Source organism: Dermacentor variabilis, chromosome 8, assembly GCF_050947875.1.
Source record: "Dermacentor variabilis isolate Ectoservices chromosome 8, ASM5094787v1, whole genome shotgun sequence".
NCBI classification, from domain to species: domain Eukaryota; kingdom Metazoa; phylum Arthropoda; class Arachnida; order Ixodida; family Ixodidae; genus Dermacentor; species Dermacentor variabilis.
The window spans coordinates 170,986,955-171,009,512 of NC_134575.1; the positions used below are offsets into that span (position 1 = coordinate 170,986,955).

The window sequence follows — 22,558 nt, forward strand, 5'->3', positions numbered from 1 at the left end:
ATTCATAACTGGAGCTTATGTAACCTTAACGCTAACCAGGAAACGCTGGCGGCGAACGCTATACACGAAGGCGAGCTTTTTGATAGAAACGCGGCCTCTTGCGTGGGGCTATCCCGGAGGTTGTGCACAGCCGCGCCAATAGAAGTTACATCATTTTCAGGTTCGACAGTTCCGCGAATTCTATCTTATCGCTTGAGTTCGGGACTTTTATCCTTTGTCGTTTTTTAGTAGGTCCTTTGTTACTTGGGAGAGCTTGCCTACTGTCTGCCTTGGTGCCTTGCCACCCACTTCAATTGCGGCCTCTGAAGCCAGCCTCGTTACGGTTTCCTTAATCACCTCTATGCCATCATCATCATCTGTCTGTTCTAAGGCTGCGTATTTATTTGCAAGTACCAGCCTAAATTTGTCTGCTTTTGCCCTTACTGCCTCTAGGTTGACCTGTTTTTTTCTTGACCAATTTTACTCTTTCTCTGTTCAAATTGATGTGGATCCAGGCCCTCACTAACGTATGATCACTTTTTACCCTACCTATTACATGAATATCCTGCACTATGCTGGGATCGGCAGCAAGTATGAAATCAATCTCATTTCTTGTTTCACCATTAGGGATTTTCCAGGTCGATTTTGTGTTGCTACATTTCTTGAAAGAAGTGTTCATTATTCTGAGCTTATTTTTTTCTGCGAATTCTACTAGCATCTCACCTCTAGCGTTTCTAGAATCGACACCGTAGTTGCCAATTGCCTGTTCACCCGCCTGCTTTCCCCCATATTTGCATTGAAGTCCCCCATTACTACTGTATACCGCGTTTTCACTTTTCTCATCGCTAATTCAACATCGTCATAAAACTGGGGCATGATCGGAGATATTTTGTTCGATACGCGTTCTGTTCGGTTGCTGCAACGTCACTAAGTGGCAGTATGCAAAATTTGTGACAACGGGGCAGAGAGAGCAGCCAATCAGGAAGCGGTGACCTCCCCTGACGTTTACTTCCGTCGTTTGTCGTCTGCTTGCAGACAGTATACTACAAAACGAAATGTTTCTCGTCTTCCAAATGAATGAAATCTTTATCCAAAAAAAATGTATTTTTTCTTCTCACGCCCAAACACGTTTCCAAATAGTAGTACGTGTGACTACTGCAATTTATAACTATTAGTTTCTTTGCGTCGTCCCTAGGTGGTGTCGCGCACAGCGAGAAGAGAAAAGAAAAAGAAACGACAAGAAGAGTGGCGCACTTTTCAAGAGGCAGTGACAACATTCCAGTGGCTCGCTGGCACCAATGACGGGGTCGATTTCGCTGCACAACCAACGACTTATTTGTTTCGAGGAACAAAAACGACGCCGGAATTCAGTTTCTGCCATTTCTTCAAACGCGTTTCGCACCGCCACCCACTCTCCTCCTTCCTCTAGAAACGCCAGCGCAACAACCTAAGTTCCCAACGCAAGCGCCATTTTCTCGAATTAAACTATGGATTGGATCCAAACATGCCATGCCACAGCCGCCGGTTGGATCTTATCCAATCCACCAGACGCGCCATGCGAAGCCGTATGATCGCTCCAATCTTGCCAGCTCCCGTCGTGTTCGGCGCCTAGCAGATGAAATGCTCGGTGGGAGGATGATTGACAACAGCGTGTCGTCAGTTTGACGTCACCAAAAACGTGGCCGCGCCCCGCGGCTGGCGACGTCGGCGCGGAGTAGGCAAATCGCGCGCGCTGGTAACAGAACGAACGTGCCGAACAACCATCTCCGATCGCACCCCTGATCTACTTCCTCATCGTCGTTACTGGATGTTGGAGCGTAGGTTGGTACTATCTTTAATCTATACCTTTTATCGAGTTTGATTACGACTACTGCTACCCCCTCATTATTGCTGTAGAATTCGTCAAGGTTTCCCGCTATGTGCTTATGGATGAGGAATCCTACACCTATTGTTTCTATAAGCCTCACCAGTTATTCTAATCTAACTAAGGTTGATAATATCCCAAACAACGTCTAATAGTTTCTCATATATTCCTGCTAAGTTAGCCTCACTCGACAGAGTTCGGCTGTTAAAGGTTGACAGGGTCAGTTTCGTGTATACAAATAAAACTGAAAATAAAAGTGGCTATATTTGGCTACAAATTTTTTGCTCAGTTTTTTTTTGTTTTGCTACATTTGGGCTACAATTTCTCTAGCTTTGTGCTACGCCGCCTTGTCCGACCTGGGAACACTGGCATAAGGTCGGAGCGAACAGTCGGCAACCTTGATGCGTGCGATATATTCCCGCTTTTCCGCTACACCACTGCTTTGTCGCCGCAACGGGAGCCGTCATCTCTTCCTGCCTGTCGTTTTGTTTTTCTGGATGTCCGTGCACGCCGCGCAGCGGTAGATGTACGGCAGCGCGGCGTCATATTGCGACCTGCGTCATTTTCTCGTCACTCCGTATGGCTAAAGAATGGTGGTAAGGGGAGCAAGTCCCCCCCCCCCCCTACCACACTGTGCAACATAGCGTCACATTCCAAAGCATGCTATACGCCCGTTTTGGAAGCAACCAGGGTTGGTTTCAAACAGTGTTTTAAATAGTGCTGCCTTAGTCTATTCAGACGAGGAATGTCAGAAAGAAACCTTTAGTCCTGGGTACACAGAGATACCCTTCGCGGGTACAACTGAGGGCCTTGTACGGGGTGATACTTCATTAAATTACTGTTATTTTTGAATATCGCCTGCGACATATAGCATAATTTTCGTCCTTGAGCTGGATTATTAGAACAAGAGGAGTTACTATCATGAGAAATCGATACATATTAGCCTAATTGCATGAAACTGAAAAATTAACCTTTTATTTCATTATTACATTGCGCCAAATATTACTATTTACGAATTCTAGCCGTGACCATGCAAGACATCAACTTGAAATTATTTTCTTGCATGGCGCCAGTTAAGAGGATACGCTTTCTTAAAGTGTGCGGCGAAATACATGGGCGTTCCCACTACTTTCGCGATTCCATGCATAAAGAAGCTTCTTGTTAAAAAGTTAAGTAGGTTAACTGTGCCTTCTTACGGCGTGTTGATGGCGCATCTCTCCAAACTGTCGTCATTCTCGAGATTCATTCCAAGGGGATACGGTAGAATATACCTTGGAAAGTAACTATATAACAACTTAATTACTGATTTTTAATTACTTGAATACGTGTTTCCATTTATCGTGCTAGTAATGTCCGCGTAACTAATCTTCCAGCTGAAGAACAAAAATAATTTTATCTGCAACAGACAATTTTTCAAAACTAGGAAGGGTTACAAACGTTCACCCCGTGTACACTTTGAAAATTGTATCCGTAATTTTAATAGGAAAGGTAAGTACATATGCGGATGCCGGTCGTGCGGCTGGTTTATGGTTCTCGGCCGCTCGAGTTTTCGAAATCTGGTCGAGTGAGTGGGCACATAATTCCAATGTTAAAATCATTGTTGCACGCACATCTTTCAGCATGTCATTTAAACAAATGCATGCAGTCCTTTTTTGGTGAACCATCTGACGTGAAGCATCTTCTTGGTCGTTGGAACCTACTCTTCATAAGTGAATGTTCGTAGTTTGTGGATTGGTCTATCCGCTTCCCAGGCCTTCTAAGCATTTTATCTCGTACGTCTTCACAAGACTTGTCGTTGGGCTAGTTGGCTCATATTATGAGGTAAAATTACTAGAGCGTAGTAAGACGATGAGCAAAACTACAATAACTTGAAAACCGGAGCCACATTTTTGACAAATAGACTGGTCTTTTTCAAGGGAGCATATGCTTTAGGTAGTCGCCATGAAAAAGACAAGCCCACTTGACTCCCGCTTTCAGCTTGTTCTCGTGTTGCATATTTTCTTTCATTCCCGTCTTGAACCTTCCGTAGTAAGAGCCCGATAATATTCAGCAGTTCGGGTGACCTTGATCCCTTGTGCTGTTAAGTGTTCTGCTTGACTCGGTTGCACTGCGGTATTTTGCTCTTTTAAGCGCTTGTCCCTGGACCCAGACACAGCAGACGGCGATAATCGCTTGACGACGCCCAGGCAAACTTTTACAGCGAAGTTGTTAAGAGCTACTTTCACCAGGATCGTGTCCGTTTGTGAACACAAAACTATCACCCCCTGCAATTGGCTCCAGCGTCTGCTTCCACATCTGGCTCGTTGGTGCACCTCGGCCCTGGCGCGCGAGTGCACTCGCGCCAGTGCTACCGCCTCCGTCATCGAAATTTATTATTAGCTACATATTAATTAAATAATTATTTAAGAAACAAAGGCAACCAATTTTACAGAGGAACTGTTAAAGGTTACTTCCTCGAGGATCCTCCCGTGTGTAGACCCAGATGCGTAGGCCGATCCCGAAGATACTGCAATGCCGGGCCGACCTGCTTTGTCAAGCGGTCGTACAGACTGCCTTTTCTCTGCTACGCCCCGTTCGTACTGTACACTGTACTGCAAATTGAAATAAAGCTATGATTGATTGATTGATTGATTGATTGATTGATTGATTGATTGATTGATTGATTGATTGATTGATTGATTGATTGACTGACTGACTGACTGACTGACTGACCCGCCATGGAGGATAAGCACATTTTAAGCCCTTCCCATGTGTGGGCCTATCCCGAAGTTAGTGCAATGCCGGGACGACCTGCGGCTGACGTACAGGTCGCGGTAAGCCATCCCTATGCGTGGGCCGATCCCAAAGATATTGCAATGCCGGGTGGACCTGCGGTTGAGATGAAGCAGGCATTAAGCCCTCCACATGCGTGGGCCGATCCCGTAGTTAGCGCAATGCCGGGTCGACCCGCGGCGGAGGTGAAGCAAGAGTTAAGCGCTCCCCATGTGTGGGCTGATCCCGAAGATAGTGCAATAGCGCAACGACCTTCGGCGGAGGTGAAGCAGGTCTAGGTGAAGCAGTCACCACCTCCGCGGGCCGACCCGCGGAGGTGGTGAAGCAAGCGTTAAGCCTTCATATGGGTGGGCCGATCCCGAAGTTACTGCAATGCCGGGCCGACCCGCGGTTGAGGTGAAGCAGGCGTTAGGCGCTCCCCATACGTGGGCTGATCCCGATGATAGTAAAATGCCGGGGTGACCAGCGGCGGAGGTGAAGCAGGCATTAAGTCGTCCCCATGCGTGGGCCGATCCCGAAGCTACTGCGATGCCGGGCCGACCAGCGCCGGATGTGAAACGGGCGTTAAGCCCTCCCAATGCGTGGACTGATCCCGTTGTTAGGGCAATTCCGGCCCGACCCGCGGCGGAGGTGAAGCAGAAATTAAGTGCGGTAAGTTAGATACCGGGCCTACCTGCGACAAGTGTGAAGCAGGCGATAAACGCTCCCCATACGTGGGTCGATCTCGCAGTTAACGTAATGGTGGGCCCACCCGCGGTGGAGGTGAAGCAGGCTTTAAGCACTCCCAATACGTGGGTCGATCCGATAGACAGTGCAATAGCGTGTCGACCCGTGGCGGAGATGAAGCAGGCGTTAAAAACTTCCGACACATGGGCCGATCCCGAACATAGTGTAATACCGGGTCGACCAGCGGCGGAAGTTGAGCAGGCGTGAAGCACTTCCAATACGTGGGCCGATCCCGAAGATAGTGCGATGCCGGGCCGACCCGTGGCGGAGGGGAATTTGGTCATTAAGCGACTCACATACACAGCTTCGCTATTAATCCTTCTTCAGTAAGTGGAAGGGCATTGCATTTCTTTTAAAGTTTACGTTTAGACTTTGGCACATGTTTTCTGTAGCATGGCCAGGACACACCATTGTTAAATGTAATCTGTCAACGTCAGGGCACGGTTTCTAATTTCGTATGGCTAAAATAGTTAATATGCTGTGTAAACAGGCAGAGCGACAGTCCCGGTAGGACTGTGCAAAGCGGTCTCAGAAAGTGGCACCGTAAGGCCAGAAAATTTCGATAACGCGTTGGTAGCAGCAACTACATGCATCGGCTTTCTCTAATAACCCTGCTGGAAAAATCAGTGGCATTGTTATTGCGAGGAGGTCCACAACCAAAGGCCATTTTTATCAAGGATTGCTAAATCATGGCCAAACAAATCGGTTTTTTATCAGCTAATGTTACGTGGAGTGAATGGAAAGCTACTTTCCTGGCTTTTTTTTGAAGTCTGAAATAATCTTATTAGATAACCTTGCTTGCCTGCGCCCCTTAGGCGCCCCACACTCGTCTTGTAGTAGTATAACAACCGATGCGACAAATAACCATTATGAAATCGCTATCGGTGTGTTGTGCAGTTGAGCAGAAGCGATTCACTCGAGCAAGAAAGCTGTGGGACTTACACTTCCCGGAGTGCAGAGGTTGCTGTACGACTTTGTACACTAGAAGAAACGTACAAAGAAAAATACCGTAGCATACCATGAAAATCAACGTTTCCACGAAAAAATACGTGGCACAAACATAATGTAATATGTATAATAATTGAAACTACGTATAAAAGTTTGAAAGGTTTGGTATCACATGTATATTATAGCTAATACTGCAACTAACCTTGCTTACAGCGTTCTGATTATTACCGTTATGACTAGTAAACATGAACATTTCAACCACATTTCTGCCTAGCTGTAAGCATACATCCGATGAAATCCTCCAAGTAAAAAGGAAATCTACAAAGGTACAGCTGGGTTTGAAAACCAATGCCTAGCTTTTCCTAGATATTTGATAGTGGTCATTCAGTTATGCGTACTAAATGTGAAGACCATAAGAAAGGGAGAACACTAGCCAGTGATAACGATACTGTCTCCAGGTCGTTTTCGTAAGAACGCACTAAAGACGAAAAGAACATACACAAAAGAACTGGCGCTATTTCTAACTTACGTTTATTACAAATGGTCATCTCATTATGCTCTGCGGATCAGGTACATTATGCTCTCATCATCATACACACCAAAGATTGTAAATGAATAAGATCATACACACGATTGTAATGTCAATCAGTTCACGTTCCTAGATACCTCGAAAGAATTGTCACCTATTTTTCTTGCAAAACCGAAGTCTGACAGCTGACGCACTTGTCGCCTGCTTTCCTTATAAAATATGCTTCTACTATTTCGCGTTGTCTTTTTGTGTTTTCGTTCCTGAATAAAGTTGTGTCACCAAACATGGGTGCGCATGCGCACTTTTTGCAGTTTTCGGCCAAGCCACTGCCGTATCCTTTTCTAACGTCATTATTGTGCTCTCTAGCCCTGTCATCGAAGCAATGGCTGGTTTGTCCTATATAAACACATCTACAATCTAAGGGTATCTGATACACATGTGAAGTGCGTTCGCCTTAATTGGTCCAGTGATTATTATCAAATTGCATGTGTCTCTGGTGCTTCCTGTTTAGAAGGTTACACACTGGTGACAATATACAAGGCGCTGAAAAAAACTTGATTGACATGATGTTGGCTCGCGACCTTTTCCCCTTATGTTAAACTTTATGGAGGTACTGGATTGCATGGTCTTGTCTTTTGTCACAATCTTTGGTTGGCCACTTCCTTCCCCGCTTTAATTTTTCAAGCAATGTTTCTCAGACAGATGAAATCACAGACACTGGAAAACCTGCATGTTTCTATCGGTTTACTTGGCTAAGCACACTATGCTCAGTTTCGGGAACACATGACTTTTGCAAAGCATCCTGAAGGCATGTGGTGGCGACAGAGTGCTCGCTTTAGACTGTAGACCTGTTTATACAGGAGAATGTGGCCAGTGCTTCAATGACAGGGCTAGACAGCAAAATAAGGACGTTAGAAAAGGATGCGGTAGTGACATGACCGAACCGTGCAAAAAGTGTGCATGCACACCCATGTTTGGTCACACAACTTTCTTCAGGAAAGACAACACAAAAACAGAACGCGAAAAAGTAGAAGAATATTTTATAAGGAAAGCAGGCGACAAGTGCGTCAGCTGTCAGTCTTTGGTTTTGCAAGAAAAAGAAGTGACGTTTCTTTGGAGGTATCTAGGCACATAAACTGATTGAGCAAATTGTGTGTATGATCTGATTTACTTACAATCTTTTGTTTCTGTGATGATGACAACATGATGTACCTGATGCGCAGAGCATAAATAGATGACCATTTGCAGTAAACGCCAGTTGTATTTAACGCCAGTCCTGTCGTATATGATATTTTCGTCTTCGTCTTTAGCGCATTTTGATGAAAACTGTCAAGATGAACCAACTCATCCAAACCAAGGTAGTGTTGCCTCCAGGCTTTACGAAGCTTACCAATCGGTGATTGAATGATGAAGGCTGAGGGAGTCATCGAGATGAAGGCTCACAGGGGAAGAAAAGACGAAAACAAGCGCTACACTCACACCTGTTTATTAGAGCTAAAGGTTTCGCATATGTACATAAACCTGTCGCGTAGGCGCACAATAAAAATACAGAAACATCGCAGACGGAACACGTGTAGGTAAAAGGCGGTTGCACAAGAAGGAGAACCCACAGTTAAGAAGTGTGTTCGACGGCTGTGTTCGAGGTGAGGAGCAGTCGATACGATGTATAAGTGAGCGCCTGCCGCAGCTCCTCGGTGCTGGCGGTCCTTCTAGTCAAAGGGGGGCTTCATGCAGCTATGGAATGTCAGCCCTGCTTCACCACCATTTCGACGCCAAGGAGCTGGCGACGAAACCTGAATCCCCTCAAGATCACTGACAAGGTAATATGTGTTGCGTCTTTGTCTGTTCGACGACCCAGAGCTGACGAACAAGAAAAGTGCTTGGACCCCAAACTGCAATAGGGCATCGGCCATGTGTGTGCTTAAACGGCAACGCCTCTCTTAACAGCACCCGCATGTACGAAAGGGCCGGGTGCAGATTATTGACAGGTAGGCAAAAAAGCTCCTTTCCTGGTGTCCCCAACCGGCACATTCTATGGTAATGGTGGTAACAGTCAAGCCTACAAAGAGCCACAGCTCACACTTTACATGGTACAGCATCGACCCTGCTTTCATCTGAAATTGCCTCTCGATTGCATCGAGGTCAGGTCGAAGGTTGGATACCAGAACTGTAGTCCGGCGAGAAGGTGCGACACCATGGTTGGGATTTTGCGGATGGTGCAGCAATGCCGATCGGACGGCACAGAGATATGCAATTTCCTCGGTCGTCCAGCGAAAGAGGGAAAAGAACTGCATAAGAAGCCATAGCGCGTACGTGTGAAGAAGCAAGCCCTGTGATTTTTGAAGCTGGCGCATATTTTGTTACTGTCTCATATTTCGTTTCACATTTATTTTTTGTCTTTACTAATTCCGATGAAAATGTGAAAACAGCTAATTGTTCCTTCGCCAAGGGTTGGCACTCTTCAGTAGGAAACATCATCTCGGGCCAGAAAGCATTTGAGCATTCCGGACACCGACCTCACAGAGGGAACAGCGGGCGTCCCGGAGGAATCTTTCAACCTCGGAAATCCAACATCATCGATTGCTCTTCTAAACTCGGACTTCGACCGCCTCTGACCTACACGTGTTCTACCTGTGACTTTTCTGTATTTTCATTGTGCACATGCGTCACAAGAAAATATATACGTGAAATCTTTCCAGCTATTAAACAACTATGAGTGCAGCACTTGCCTTTGTCCTTTATTCCCGTATGATTTGTCTTTCGATTGCGCTCGTTTTCCTCGTGAGAAGTGCAAGGACAATTGGACAAACAATTAATTCTTACGGGGAGCTGTATATTCTGCGTTCTTGCAAATGCGAAAACTGCAATCACTTCTGTGGTTCCCTTAGATGACATACATCTGGCTTGCAAGAAATAAGCGTACAAATAAGCATACCTGCTACAGCAGTGCAAAGGGGCCGGAGGAGGAAAAAACATTTATTGAAAAAAAAAGGAGAAGCAGGTGTCTTTCTGCTTCTGCGGGGAGGTGCTCTCAGTGTTGGGCTCCCGCGCCTCTTGCTGCCTCCTGGGCCCGCCGTACCAGCTGCTGCTGGTCAGGAGGGTCTGCGCTAACATGGCGTCTCACTGCTCGGGTGTGGGTATGTATCTACGAGACTGCCTTCACCTTGGGGCACGCCCATGTGGTGTCATATAGGGAGGCGTAGTAGTTACAAAGGGGACATTTGTATGCGTATAGTGTAGGGTGTATAGCGTGTAGTCTCCTTAAATGGGGGTGTGTATTGGTTTGAAATCATCGCCATGTTACGACGTCTTCACGTGAGAGGGTCTTGTGTAGAGGTGGGTATTGTTTTCAGTTCAACCTGTGGTGTTGCAGTATGGCATTGCATTGCAAAGGCACGCGCTCCATAGATGCTGCCGTATTCCCTCTCTTGTGGCGCCCGGGAGGCATGAGCTCGGGCTACAGCGATCGCACGTTGATTTCCACGGAGGGACTCTTATCCTGGAGGGAATGGTATTTCAGCCTCCCGGAATTGTGAGGCTTTTTTGAGGAGTCGGTGGGCAATGGAAGATATTCTGCCTCTCGCGTAGCTACGGCAAGGTGCCTGGGAGTCAGCAATAATTGTGACGTACTCGTTGGTCACACTCACTATAGGTGATGGCCAAGGCGATGGCTCTCTCCGCCGCTGTGACGGTGCTGGCAGTGCGGACCGTCATCGAGGCCCCCTCTAGAAGGTTATCGTCGACAACGCTGGCGATCATGTCTGCGCTTTGGGGGTACTGCGCGGCTTCTGTGTATAGTGTGGTGGGGCGACTGCGATATCTTGTCTGGAGGATCCGGTTGTCGCCAAGCAGTAGAAAAAACCGGCGCCTAAATGCTGGGTGATCCAACAATGAGCGGCTGTATTCCTATAGCACGCATGTGTAAAGACTACATCAAATGTTCTTACCACCCGATGCGTGATTTTAGAGATTTAGACCTTACGGTGAAACGGTAAACGAAAAGGCATCTCTTTGTGTCAGAAAAACCGCCGTTTCGTGTCGCAATATTTGATAGTAAGCTTTAGGTCAGTCAAAATTTCAAATTCCTTAAGCAAGTTCATGTAAAACACAGAATTGCTCTCACGAACGAGAGAACTGCTGAACCTATTTAAATGGAATTTGTCCCATTTGAGAGGTAGAGTAAACTCAAGTGAATCACTGAAATTATACTTTTATTTATAGCCTTTAGCTTCATACAAACACTCGTGAACCCTTGGAAGTTTTAACAAAACACTCATCATCAATTGGGATAGTCTATTAGTAGACAGCTATACGAAGTAAGGATAGTAGTTTTATCGGCCGCATAAACTTTTGAACATTCGCTGACTAAGTAAATTAACAAGCATATTGTCAAGCGCGGACAGGCAAGCATGAACACGTCACACTCGATGACCGCGGACACACGCTGTCAAAATGCTGGCGTGAGGAAGCGGGGCAGCAGCAGCCACCGAAGTGACCTTCTTGCTGCCTATCGCTTCAACACAAGGTGATCAGCGAGAACACAGCGCCCACGCAGCCGATTCGTTGGTGCGCCTGGAATCTTTTCCCGTAGCAGCTCGCATTGGAGACAAGGACCACACAGCGGTGCGCGGCCGCGCCGTATACGAAAGCAGCAGCACCACAGAACACCGCTTCACCCCCCCCCCCCCGTTGTCTCGCATGACTGAAGACAGCGCGATTCCTCCTCGATTCCCTCCTCGCCATCGTCGGCTCAGCGTCGCAAGCTATCACTCGCACATACAGCATACGGCGACCGGCGCCAATATTATCGCTCTTGGACTTTATATGGAACTTCACTGCGACGGCGACGGCCCCACAGACGGCGACAGAAAAAAATTGCCCTTGGAGTGTCCATTAGTTGCAGTCGCAATAAAATTGAAGCGTAATATTCCGCAGCCAAACTCTGCTATCGAGACACATATCACATTTCTGTAAAATTCCTTTCGAACATGTCAAGCTGACAAATTTGACATATCTTACAGGCGCCCTATAACGTAAAACTATTCCAATATGTTTCTATTCCAATCTCCTTACGTCAAATTTGCGTGACCACCAACGCAAGCACCGGGCGGTCACCCGCAGGGTTGTCTAAACAGACCAAACAAACGCTCTCCTCGTTCATAGGAGGTCACTTTTGTTTGCTTGAAAAACGAATAACGTTGCCTACACTGAGCGGCTTGTCGTATCTAATTGGCTGACAAGAGGCGAGCAGAAGGCTCAAGTGGAGAGAGATTTGATGGGGCCGAGCCACTGCACTGAGAGTTGATAACCGGATGAAGAGGGTGGTGCCGGCGGCTACGATTGGTCGGCTTTCCGTTACTTAGCTTGCGGTGGCTGGTCGAAAATCGCGGCGGCATGCAACGGAAGCTCAAGAATGACGCTAAAACGGACCCTCAGCAAGGAAGAGTTGGCAGAATGAGGGGGTAAACGTGCCGAAAGTTCTAGAAAACGTTACACGGCCACGCAAGAAGCGTTATTATACGCAAATACACCCATGCTCTCCGGCAGGTGCGAGTAGCCGGCGTCTGAGTGATCGGCGGCAGCCATCTTCTATTCCTTTCGGAACGGGGCAGCATGCGGCTATTCCGAAGCAAATTCAGTTTTGTTCGGCATATTAATGCATCTTTATCGCGTACACGTCATTTTGACGCGGTGAGTTTTTGCGGTTTTGTGACGTCGCGTGACAGGTAAGTGCAGTGGGTGCAGCCCGAAAACTTTTTACCAATAGCCGAGGGCTAACGGCGAAAAGGAGTCGAATCAGAAACATCTGTTTTTCTTTTTTTCGTCAAATCATACATAATCAGTCTGTACACATAACATCACATGGGGAGGTATCGCGGTTTTCGTGACGTCGCGTGACAGACAGGTGATGTGGGGGTGGTCGAAAAAAAGATTTTGACCAATCGTGGATGGCTGATAGCAGAATTGGAATAGAAAAGTTTGGAATAGTTTTACGTTATAGCGCCCCAGGTTACGATGGTGTTACAAAACTTCAGACAACCGTGCAGGTGACCGCCCGGTGCTTGCGTTGGTGGTTACGCAAATTGGGCGTCCGTAGGTTTTAATAGAAGCATATCGGAATAGTTTTACGTTATAGCGCCCTTGTACTTCCAAATTTGTACTATATATCAGACCACTCTATAGCGGCATATCGTTCCTCATGTTTAGAGGTGAAGTTTGCGAAGTTCAAATATGGTATTTTATTGCTTAGTTACGCAGTTCTAAACACGATAAAGTAGCTTTCTTAAGAATCTTTTGCTGTTGCAAATTGTTCTGCCGACCGATGGCCTAAATAAACAAATCTGCTTCCTTTTTTCTCATCATTTTGACTTTTTAAATGCAAGAAATCTGATCAAATTAGGTGTAGTGGTTGCCTAGAGAAAGCAGTTCTTCTTTTCCGCTCGTTTACAGAAACCCAAGAGCGAAAGCTCCCTCCTAAATCTGCCTTTGGAGGACTTGATTGTACGTGGTACTTTTGGGGCAGCTTCATGCTTGAATACTTATGCAACATACTATCCATGTTACAAATGTTCCTATTGCCAATACATTTGAAACATGACGCAACTGAAAAAAAAGGAAAAGTCATAAACCTGGGATGACTTTTTTGCCAGTAAGATTTGTGCCGACCTTGCGGTCAGGAGCGGCGCTCATTTAAAGCGGTGTTTGATCGCGTTGAACGGTTCAGTTCTGCCGACTATTTTTAATTGAGGCATTAACTTATTTTTAGACTACATCAAACGTATTCTAAAAAATCCGCTAAACATGTCAGCTCTGCATGGGGCTCAAAGAATTATAAAAAGTGATGCCATCACTTACAGCTCCAATCCCAAGAAAATTTGGCAACGTAATGGTCAGACACTTGTTTGTTGTTCCGCTCGCTGGAAAGAAGAATCAAATAATTAGGAAGCTTTTGACAAAGTTCATCACATACTATTGTTTCCCAAACTAAGCTTGGCTAACATTGATTCAGTCGTGTTGATTTAATTCTTGGTTTCCTTACTAATGATACAAAGTTCACCTCGACTAACGGTCATGACGGACCTACTGCTCCATTACAATTAGGTGTTCCACATGGATTCCCACTTGGTCCCTCACTTTTACTGATCAGTATTAATGACTGCCTAATAATATGTCTTGAAATATTTGCTCATTTGCAGACTATTGCGCAATTCATCATTTATTGAGGAATCTTAATGACGACACTGGACTTCAAGATGATTGGCATGCCAACCCTCCAATTTTTAACTGCGATTGACTCGCATTCTTGCTTGTGATTATAGTAGTTCTATACCTCTGATCGATTATTTTGCACGGCTTTACATATCGGTCTATTTACTTTAAACTGCCCTTTTTTTCTTGCCTTTACTTTTTGCTCGTGCCTGCTCCCCTCTGTAAAGCTGTAAAGCACTGAGGTTAAAAGTGTCACGAGGATATACACAACAAAGAACACTTCTGCAGCCCTACGAGCATGTCCTAGTCGATAAACTAGCTAATGAAATATTCTAAGCTACAATTTGTATGATGCAATAATGACACAGACTAAAACATTGCGTGATATAAAAAAACACGAGGCGAGCTCATTTTTTCAACGAAAGGGCACCACTTTGCACACCACCTAGTTGTGCACGTCTTCGGCGTAAAAAGACAACTTAGGACTCTACCAACTCTCATACGTAATGTGCGAGCCAAGCAATTTCGAAGCCTGTTTGCCATGTAAAATCTCGTACTCCCAATTCACAGAGAATTCTTAAAATTCACATGGTGCTTTCTCTATGTCAACAAATACCGACAATATGAACTGCTTGTGCATAAAAGCATCCTGCATATGGTGCTCAATGCGAACTAGGCGATAAGTTGTGAATCTACGTTCCCGTTAGTCTTACTATACAGGGCAAAGTATTGTGTTGCTTTCAGTATAATAGAGCGGATGTCGGTTTGACAACTTTTCAAAGTTTACGCACGCAGGTTGTCCACGTTATGGTTTTTTTCTCCTGTTTTTTTTTCTCTTCGAGAATTTTAATTATGTTTGCTTCTTTTAAAGCGGAATGGATGTATCTGGTAGACCGTATATCATTGAGAAGTGACGGGACTGTATGTGATTTTCGTTTTTCATCGCGTTGTAAACTATTCTCTCGGTTACTGCTGCACACGTGTTGCAGCAGTTTAGTAAAGCCTTTAATCTCAAGTGCCATGTCAAACAGACGATACTATGGTTCGTGTCGCATGCTTTACCGATCCAGGAGGAAGTCGCGCAGCTGCTCGTTGATATCTTAGAAAGAAATTAGGATAGTGCAAAGAAAATTAGCTTGGCCTCCAGGTCTGTCATACTAGGTGTTAAGAAATGGTGTTGCAGGAGATTTTCGGTATTTCGATTTGTTAACTTTGTTTCAGACTTTCGTTTTGTCTGCCTGAGAAATAACAAGATTGATTTATTTTACCCACTTCCGCGTTTAACGTGGCGGCATGTTTTTCTATTTCGTGACTTATTCTCCATGAAGTTAATGTTCTTGTTTGTGGTTGGGAACTTAAGGAGCAGGCTTAAGCTTTGTTTTGCTCCTTCTGAGCTTCCTTATACTTTTCATTCCACCCCGTAATGCGTGCTTTTGAAGGCAACCTGCTTGGTTTGAGAATACACACTGATGCTGCATCATCAACACGCACTGTTAAGCACGCTATTGTATCGTCAACAGAGTCATAATGTCAACACTATGGGATATCATCCCAAATAAACTGTGTCAGTACACGAAACTGCGTCAGTTCAGCTCAGCCGACTTTCCATCTTGAAATATGTTTAGAGCATTGCGCACATTTCTTAGGTTTACAATGTTAGGGAAATTGTAATTTCCATAAGGCATTCACGTTCCACTGAGGATACCGTGCCATTGTACTGGACGCTCTGCTGAAATCTAGGAATGTTTGGTTTATAGAGATGTGCGTAGAACGTTGGTTCTATTTTTGTTAAGCAAACAGTCACTTTTAGATAATACGAAGCTTTCTACTAAGCGCCCTCTCTCATTACAATAGTCTTCCCACACGGTATTATGCGCATACAGATTTCCACCAACTACTTAATTGTCAGGAACTTAATAAGTATCCGAAATTCTGCTCTGATCAAGGGGTCCTTGGGCTTGGTTAAATAACACAGTCCGCAGGTGGCACATGCTGGTGTCAACACCTCATCCAAGGTTTGCTGTCGTACGTGCTGCGTAGACCTCGCACGCGGATCGCGAAGTCACCTTTATCTCAAACGCTCTCTTTTCAACAGAAGGCCCTGTCCTCACTCTCTTCAAGACGCACTGTTTCACAATCTGACACACTATTTCGGCATTCCCTTAGATGGCTGCTATTGGCGGATAGCTGACATCATGTTTCGACCGGCCACATGGCGTCGATACCGCGGCCGCTTCGCGGTGCCGTCACGAGTCCCCTGGTTAAGCGCACTGCGGCTCGATAAGACAACCGCCATTGGCTCAAGTTCAGCGCATCGTAGGCCCTAAAGGCGGATGTCGCAATGTCTACGCTATTATCCAGAATGAAATTTCATCTGCGTGCCACGGTGACTTTTAGAAGGTGGAGCGTTAAGGGTACGCCCCACTGCGCCGTAGCCATCGTAGTGCAAGGCATTACAGAAGGTACGGGAATACAGCGGAGGCCGTGTTTCGTTGCCAATAGCTCCGCTTCTGCTGAACGCACTGAAGTACTCCTTGCGGCAAAGTATTTCTGAAGCAGCCTATTTTCACTTCTAATGCCTTTCTCCACTTCGATAAAACGTGGTCCAGGGTACCTTTAACGGACGTTCGCAGTTTCTGTCACCGGCAGGCAACCCATCGGTCGAATGTTATGATACATCACCGGACGACGTGACAGCTTGTTGCGGTGTTTTCAAAAAATTACTTACTGCCTTACAAATTTCGGTTGTGCACATGCGAGGCGTGTTTCCAGAAAATGAAACAACCTCGGATGAAGTTTATGAAGGAGTCTTTTACCGTCCTAAATATAAAATTTTGTTGAACTATCTCTGCGCCATAATTGAAAAGAAGATTGGTCTTGCCTGTTTGGGAGCAAATATTATATTACAGAGACCTTCTCTAGCCTTGCAATGCGCAATTTCTCTTTTTTGGAGTGGTCGAGAGAACTCCGACGCTACGTCAGGGCTGGCTGCGTCGTTTGGCCCCGAGATGTGCAATACATCGCCTTTTAAGGGGCGCTGGACCCACACTGGTGCGTGCGGTGTGCTTGCCATGAAGGCCTCACTTCGGCAGAGAAGACCCTGGAAGCCACCAGCCCGGTGGTCAATGGCCCCTTCTGGAATGGCAGCACAGCGCTGGCACGAGCCGCCAAGGGTTCCGGCGGCGTCCCCACAGGCTTTCCTCGTGTGTGCCGGACTGGCGCTGGAAGCCGCTTTGGCGCTACCTCCGCATGCATCACTTTCGCAAGGCTTGCCTTTGGCGTGTATGACAGTGGCCTTCGTGCCTGCTTGGGACAATTTTTATTACGACAGCAATTATATGGACACTCCAGGCGCGTTGTTGCCGTTGCCATCGCCGTGATGTTCCCGTATGATGTCCAAGACTATAACACCGCCACCACGCCTCGTATGCGGCATGTGCGAAGGCAAGCACGCGAAGGAAACTGACGATCGCAGCTTAGTCTGGCGCACGCAAAGAGGAAAGCGGAGAGCAAACGCGCTCCCTTCCGTCGCGCGAAAGGCCGTGGAGGGATGGGAGGGAGGGAGGGTTGGCGGCATTGTGCTCTGGCAGCAACTGCGTATTTGGCGACCGGGCGCAAGGGGAACTGGTGATCGCTACAATGATCGGTGCTCAATATCGCGCGCGATAGGGAGGAAAGCGGGGAGGCAGCACGGAAGGGAGGGGTGCGGCTTCGATTCCACCGGCAAGTGCGTACTGTGTACGGCTGCGTGCGGTCGCGCGTGACGTATGTTGAGAAGGATCTACAGATGGCTCGTACCTTTGTGCGCTCTGTTATCGCCGTTCTTGCATTCACGCAATAGACAGCGCGAAGGTCACTTTGCTCGCTACTGCTGCCGCAGTTGCTGACACCAGTAATACTACAGCGATTGTCCACGCTCTTCGAGTGGGGTGTGTTCAGTTTGCTTGTGCGCGCGGACATTATGCTTGTTAATTGAGTTACGTAGGCGAATGTTTACAAGTTCAGAGGGTAAATAAAACTATTATCCTTACTTCTAATTTGCCCTCACGATCAATGCTTCCCCTTTCGGGTGAAACTGCGAATTTTTTCTTTCACTTTAGTTAAGATTTGTTTCTATTTCTCATATGATGGGCACGGCCGAGTGTATGCGACATGCTCTTTGTTGAACTTTCCACACTGTGGACTATTCTGTCATTTGCAGTTTTTTCCTGTGGCGCTAATAGTACTAGGACGTAGAGAAAAAGAAACAGAGACAGACCCGGGCACTAACTTCCAACAGCCTGTGTTTGTCGCTGTTTTCTCTTCTACGTCCATTTGCTATTTGCGCTTAAGGAAAAAACTGCCAGATGTGACACCAAAAAGCCAAAACATCTACACTGATGTTCTACCGTGTTTCGGAGGAATATTTACTGGCTCTGCAATTAGCAAATGAAGTCGGTTGGTCTCGGCATTTCTATCAACCGTGGCTGAAACTTTAACACTAGAAACATCACAGCTTCTTTAACACGCGCGGCTTGACACGAATCTTGATGTGCTTGGCCGGAATGGTTTCGGACAGGCCAGTGAGCCGGAAATAAGAATTATCTGCTTAGTTTAAATCTCCTTTACATTGCGCCACACCTGGGGCGATATTCTTGTGGCGGGATGCTGTATGAGTCCACCTAGTGGACATGTCCATTTCGTCTGCTAAAGAAGTGGTGATTGGCTGTGGTGCCGCGCTGGTGCGGGCGCTCAGCCCAGTCTATCGAATGAGAGCTTCATCAGGAGGCGAAATGGACATGTCCACTAAGGTGGACTCTTACATAATACCTCCCTTGCATTTGTCATGTGCTGATCACGTTTTGGGGTTTCCATTATACTAAATGTACCCCTTCAGTCAACTCCAATAAATCAACTATATTACACGGCGGATGGTGTTCATGGTGTAGCGTACGGTGGCGGGCGCACGAAGATCTCTAATTGGCACTAGTATGAGTAGCTTGCCATAATGCTTCTTAACGTGGAGTTCAAAAAGAAGGTCACCGCTAGCCTACTTTGTGACCTTGTAACCTGGTCCTATGGTCTTTGTCATGGTCTTTGCAACACGAAAAGCAACATCGCTCGCATGGGCATTTCAGGTGTTTCACTATGTATTGCGTGGTTGCGCTGAAGCTTCTCACCCTGCCAACCAAAACACTTGAATGCTTTCGGTACACCCCTTCGTCTAGGGCCGATGAGAAATTTAATGAAACGAAGTATACATCAGATCATTCTTGTGTCCCCAGTAACGCTGGCCCCCCAATGTGGAGCCCGCGGCAGGACCTGTGACAATAGGTCTTGAAAACGCCAGGAATACGTTGCCGCTGTAATGAAATTTGTCAGAAGCCAGGTTGGATGCGTCACACAAAATGAAAACCTGGTTGCTTGGAATATCGGAAGTAAAAGGAAGTGAGCAGAAAACATGCAAGATTTTAGATGAGAGAAAAAGAGGAAGATTGGAGAGAAGGCAACCAAAAGGCAGCACTACCGATTAGCCTCGAATAGGTCAGTCCGGCGTGGCCGTCTATGCGTAGCGTGAACAAAAAGGTGTGATGCCTCCGCTGAGCGGCCTTAAGAGGAAGCTTTAGCTCGGGCCCAACTCCGACGCGGCCTATTCAAATACATGTAAAACGCAAAAACGTTTTTATGAGGTAACCTCTGCACCGATTTTAATGAAATTTGTTGCATTTGAAAGCGAAAGTTGAATTCTAGTGACTGCTGCAAGCGGAATTTCTATTTAGGGGTTCAATTTTCTTAAAACGATTTTCAAATATTTGATCGTTTGAAAAAAATAGAAGCACAATTTTTAAAAATTGATAGCTCTGTATCAAAAACAGATATCGCGGCTCTGTGAACGGCATCCATTAGATCATTGAAAGCGGACAAATTCGATATGTCATTTTACATCTTACGTGAATTTGTTACGTTGTTTACAAGGGTTCTGCAAAAGTTGTATTTCCATGTTACTAATCTTTTTGAGGTTCATGTGTAAGATATCAATTTTGTCCGCTTTAGATGTACTATTAGATGCATTTCACAGTATTGTATTATCGTTTTTCTTTTAGGCGTTACGGAGTTGTAAACTTGACAGTTTGGTTTTTTGAAAATTTCGGATTTTCGCTAGTTTTTAATAAAATATTGACGACCTAACTCAAAAATTCGAAACCAACAGTCACTAGACTTTAAGTTCTTCTTTTAAATGCAACAAACGTCGTCAAAATTGGTGCAGTCGTTGCCGAGAAAAACCAATTCTCTTTTTACATGTATTTAGATAGGAGCACCCGAGCTAAAGCTTCCTCTTAATGGTCTAAACATTCGGCATCGGCTCAACCCCCGCGGTCCGCGTTTCTCCGGACACGGCTAAGCTACGCCGGAGGGTCCCCGTGTGGTCGGTTCTGTGCTTTCGCAACACACGAAACGACTAATGATGCAGACACCGTTGCAGACCGCAATTCGTTTGTATATGTTCGACACTATATGATCATTATTTGAGGCAGATTGGCGGACATTGTCTGATGTACCATATTACTGCTTCGAACTTATTTACCGTACGGAAGGCTAGAAAAATACGATTCAGAGAGGATGAAGACAAAATATAAGAATACGTCAAATAATGTATAACCTAGTAAGCTCGCAGAATATAAATATGAGTTATTATTAAGCTTAAGACATAACGTTTCTGTACTACAACTGAAACTTAATGTTCCGAAACACGATGAGCAAATATCGCACTTTCAGCATCCTATGTGTAAAATTCGAAGTAGTAATTAAAGAAAAGCACATTCAGAGTATGGTTTTGCGCTGCTAAGCAAGCGGTCGTGGGATCGAATCCCGGCCACGGCGCCGCATTTTGATGGTGGCAAAATGCGAAAACACCGGTCTACTTAGATTTAGGTACACGTTAACGAACCACTGGTGCTCCAAATTTCCGGAGTCCCCACTACGGCATGCTTCATAATCAGATCCTGGTTTGAAAAATTGAAAAGCATCGTATCTCCTTATTTAGGAAAATCTCACTCTTGCTTCCTTAACTCCACTGCATCAAGAAATATGAAGGAAAAGTGTGTACTTGCCCCTCGCTGTTTCGCTAACGAGTGCTTCGCAGTCGTGCAGCTGCAGGCAAATGATGGCGAAAAATACCGCTACGAGAAAGGACTTCATGATGCGCACGTCGCACCGAAAATCGCACGCAGCAGCCAGATGGATAGCACGGGACCGTTTGGCTCGAATGCATAAGTGAGTAGAGGGTTTTATGCCTCTCAGCTGGCGGTGGCGAAAACAACTCAAATATAGCTTTTTGCTCATAAACAGACCTACAAAAAACAATTGCAGTGACCTCGACACGGTTCCACATGTGAAATGCTTCCCATAGTGCAGTGACGTAGGTCTATTAATATAAGCGGAAAATAAGAGCGATAAATAGGTAGATACGTCTGTGGCTGCTGCATTTTCAGCGATTTCCACGTTCCCACTATTTGCCTCACGTAAGGTGCTTATTCGATTGGCCCAGTTTACCCCGACAATATTGTATGTGGCTGTTTCATATGAACATACATATACTTTAGGCAGCAGTAGTCCTCATAACAAATGGGTGCGGCTACTTCGTGCCAACTGTTAAGTACAAAAATATTCTTTTTGGTAGATTCATAGCAACATAGTTGGCAATAGTCAAAACATGACAAATATAGAGGTGCATTTGCTATCTCAGTATAACGTCGACGGTATGCCCTCCACAACTTTCCTTGGTTGCCAGTGAATGGCCATTTTGCACTCTGCAGTCGTTAATCAAAATATGCCCCATCCATTAAAAATTCTCGTCAAACCATATTAATGAACGAAATCAAATCACTGCAAAATCACTCGGTTCGTTTCATCCTATCTAACAGCCATCACACTGGTAATGTACATTAATGAAGAGTACGCTTCAAATCCTATTATTAGCTATTCGCAGAAAGGAATCACGCATTTCCCTTTTTCATAAGATCTACTACGCCAATGCATCTCTTCGCACTCTTTGGGTTCAACCTGCGCCTTATTATTCGATTCGTCATTATGACGTACATAAAGTTAAGGTACGCCGTCATAACACCGTCGCCTGCTCACAATCATCCCTTCTTAGGACTTCAATCGACTGGAATAATGTACCGACATCAATAGTAAGCATCGATGGCCCTAAGCTTCTTAAGAATGCACTAATCAGCATCAAATAATGTACAGTGGCAAATAACATAATTTCGTACTTATTCGTAAACATCTTCTACTTGGTAAAGTGTACTCTTTCTGCATTTTCATATCATGTAAGTCTCTTTTTTTTTGTTTCTTACGAATACATTACTAATTTTTTTTGTTATTTTGTTCCCTGCATTGTGAATTATTAGGAAAAATCCTGTATTTTTACTCTTGAAATGTATTCTCGCCCCCTCCGCTTTGAAATGTGCAGCTTTGTACCTGGAGGGTCTCACAAGGAAACAAATAGATAAACAAATAAATAAATAAACAATAACTATGTTAGA

The 22,558-nt window shown here is 45.5% G+C and overlaps 1 protein-coding gene across 2 annotated transcripts in view; it reads right to left on the minus strand.

Annotated features, from left to right (window-relative positions):
* The window catches only part of LOC142591669 (uncharacterized), a 61,808-nt gene extending 40,523 nt beyond the window's left edge, over positions 1-21,285 (minus strand). The window contains exons 1-3 of one of the 2 annotated variants that reach the window (XM_075703944.1): positions 21,119-21,284; positions 13,674-13,735; positions 6,284-6,322 (exon numbers count right to left, since the gene is read on the minus strand). In XM_075703944.1, coding sequence (XP_075560059.1) covers positions 6,284-6,322; positions 13,674-13,735; positions 21,119-21,206 — 189 coding nt within the window. In that variant the 5' untranslated portion in view covers positions 21,207-21,284. Of the gene's footprint in view, positions 1-6,283; positions 6,323-13,673; positions 13,736-21,118 lie in introns of both variants that reach the window. The other variant, XM_075703945.1, reaches the window with a different exon arrangement.
* Positions 21,286-22,558: the final 1,273 nt, after the last annotated feature.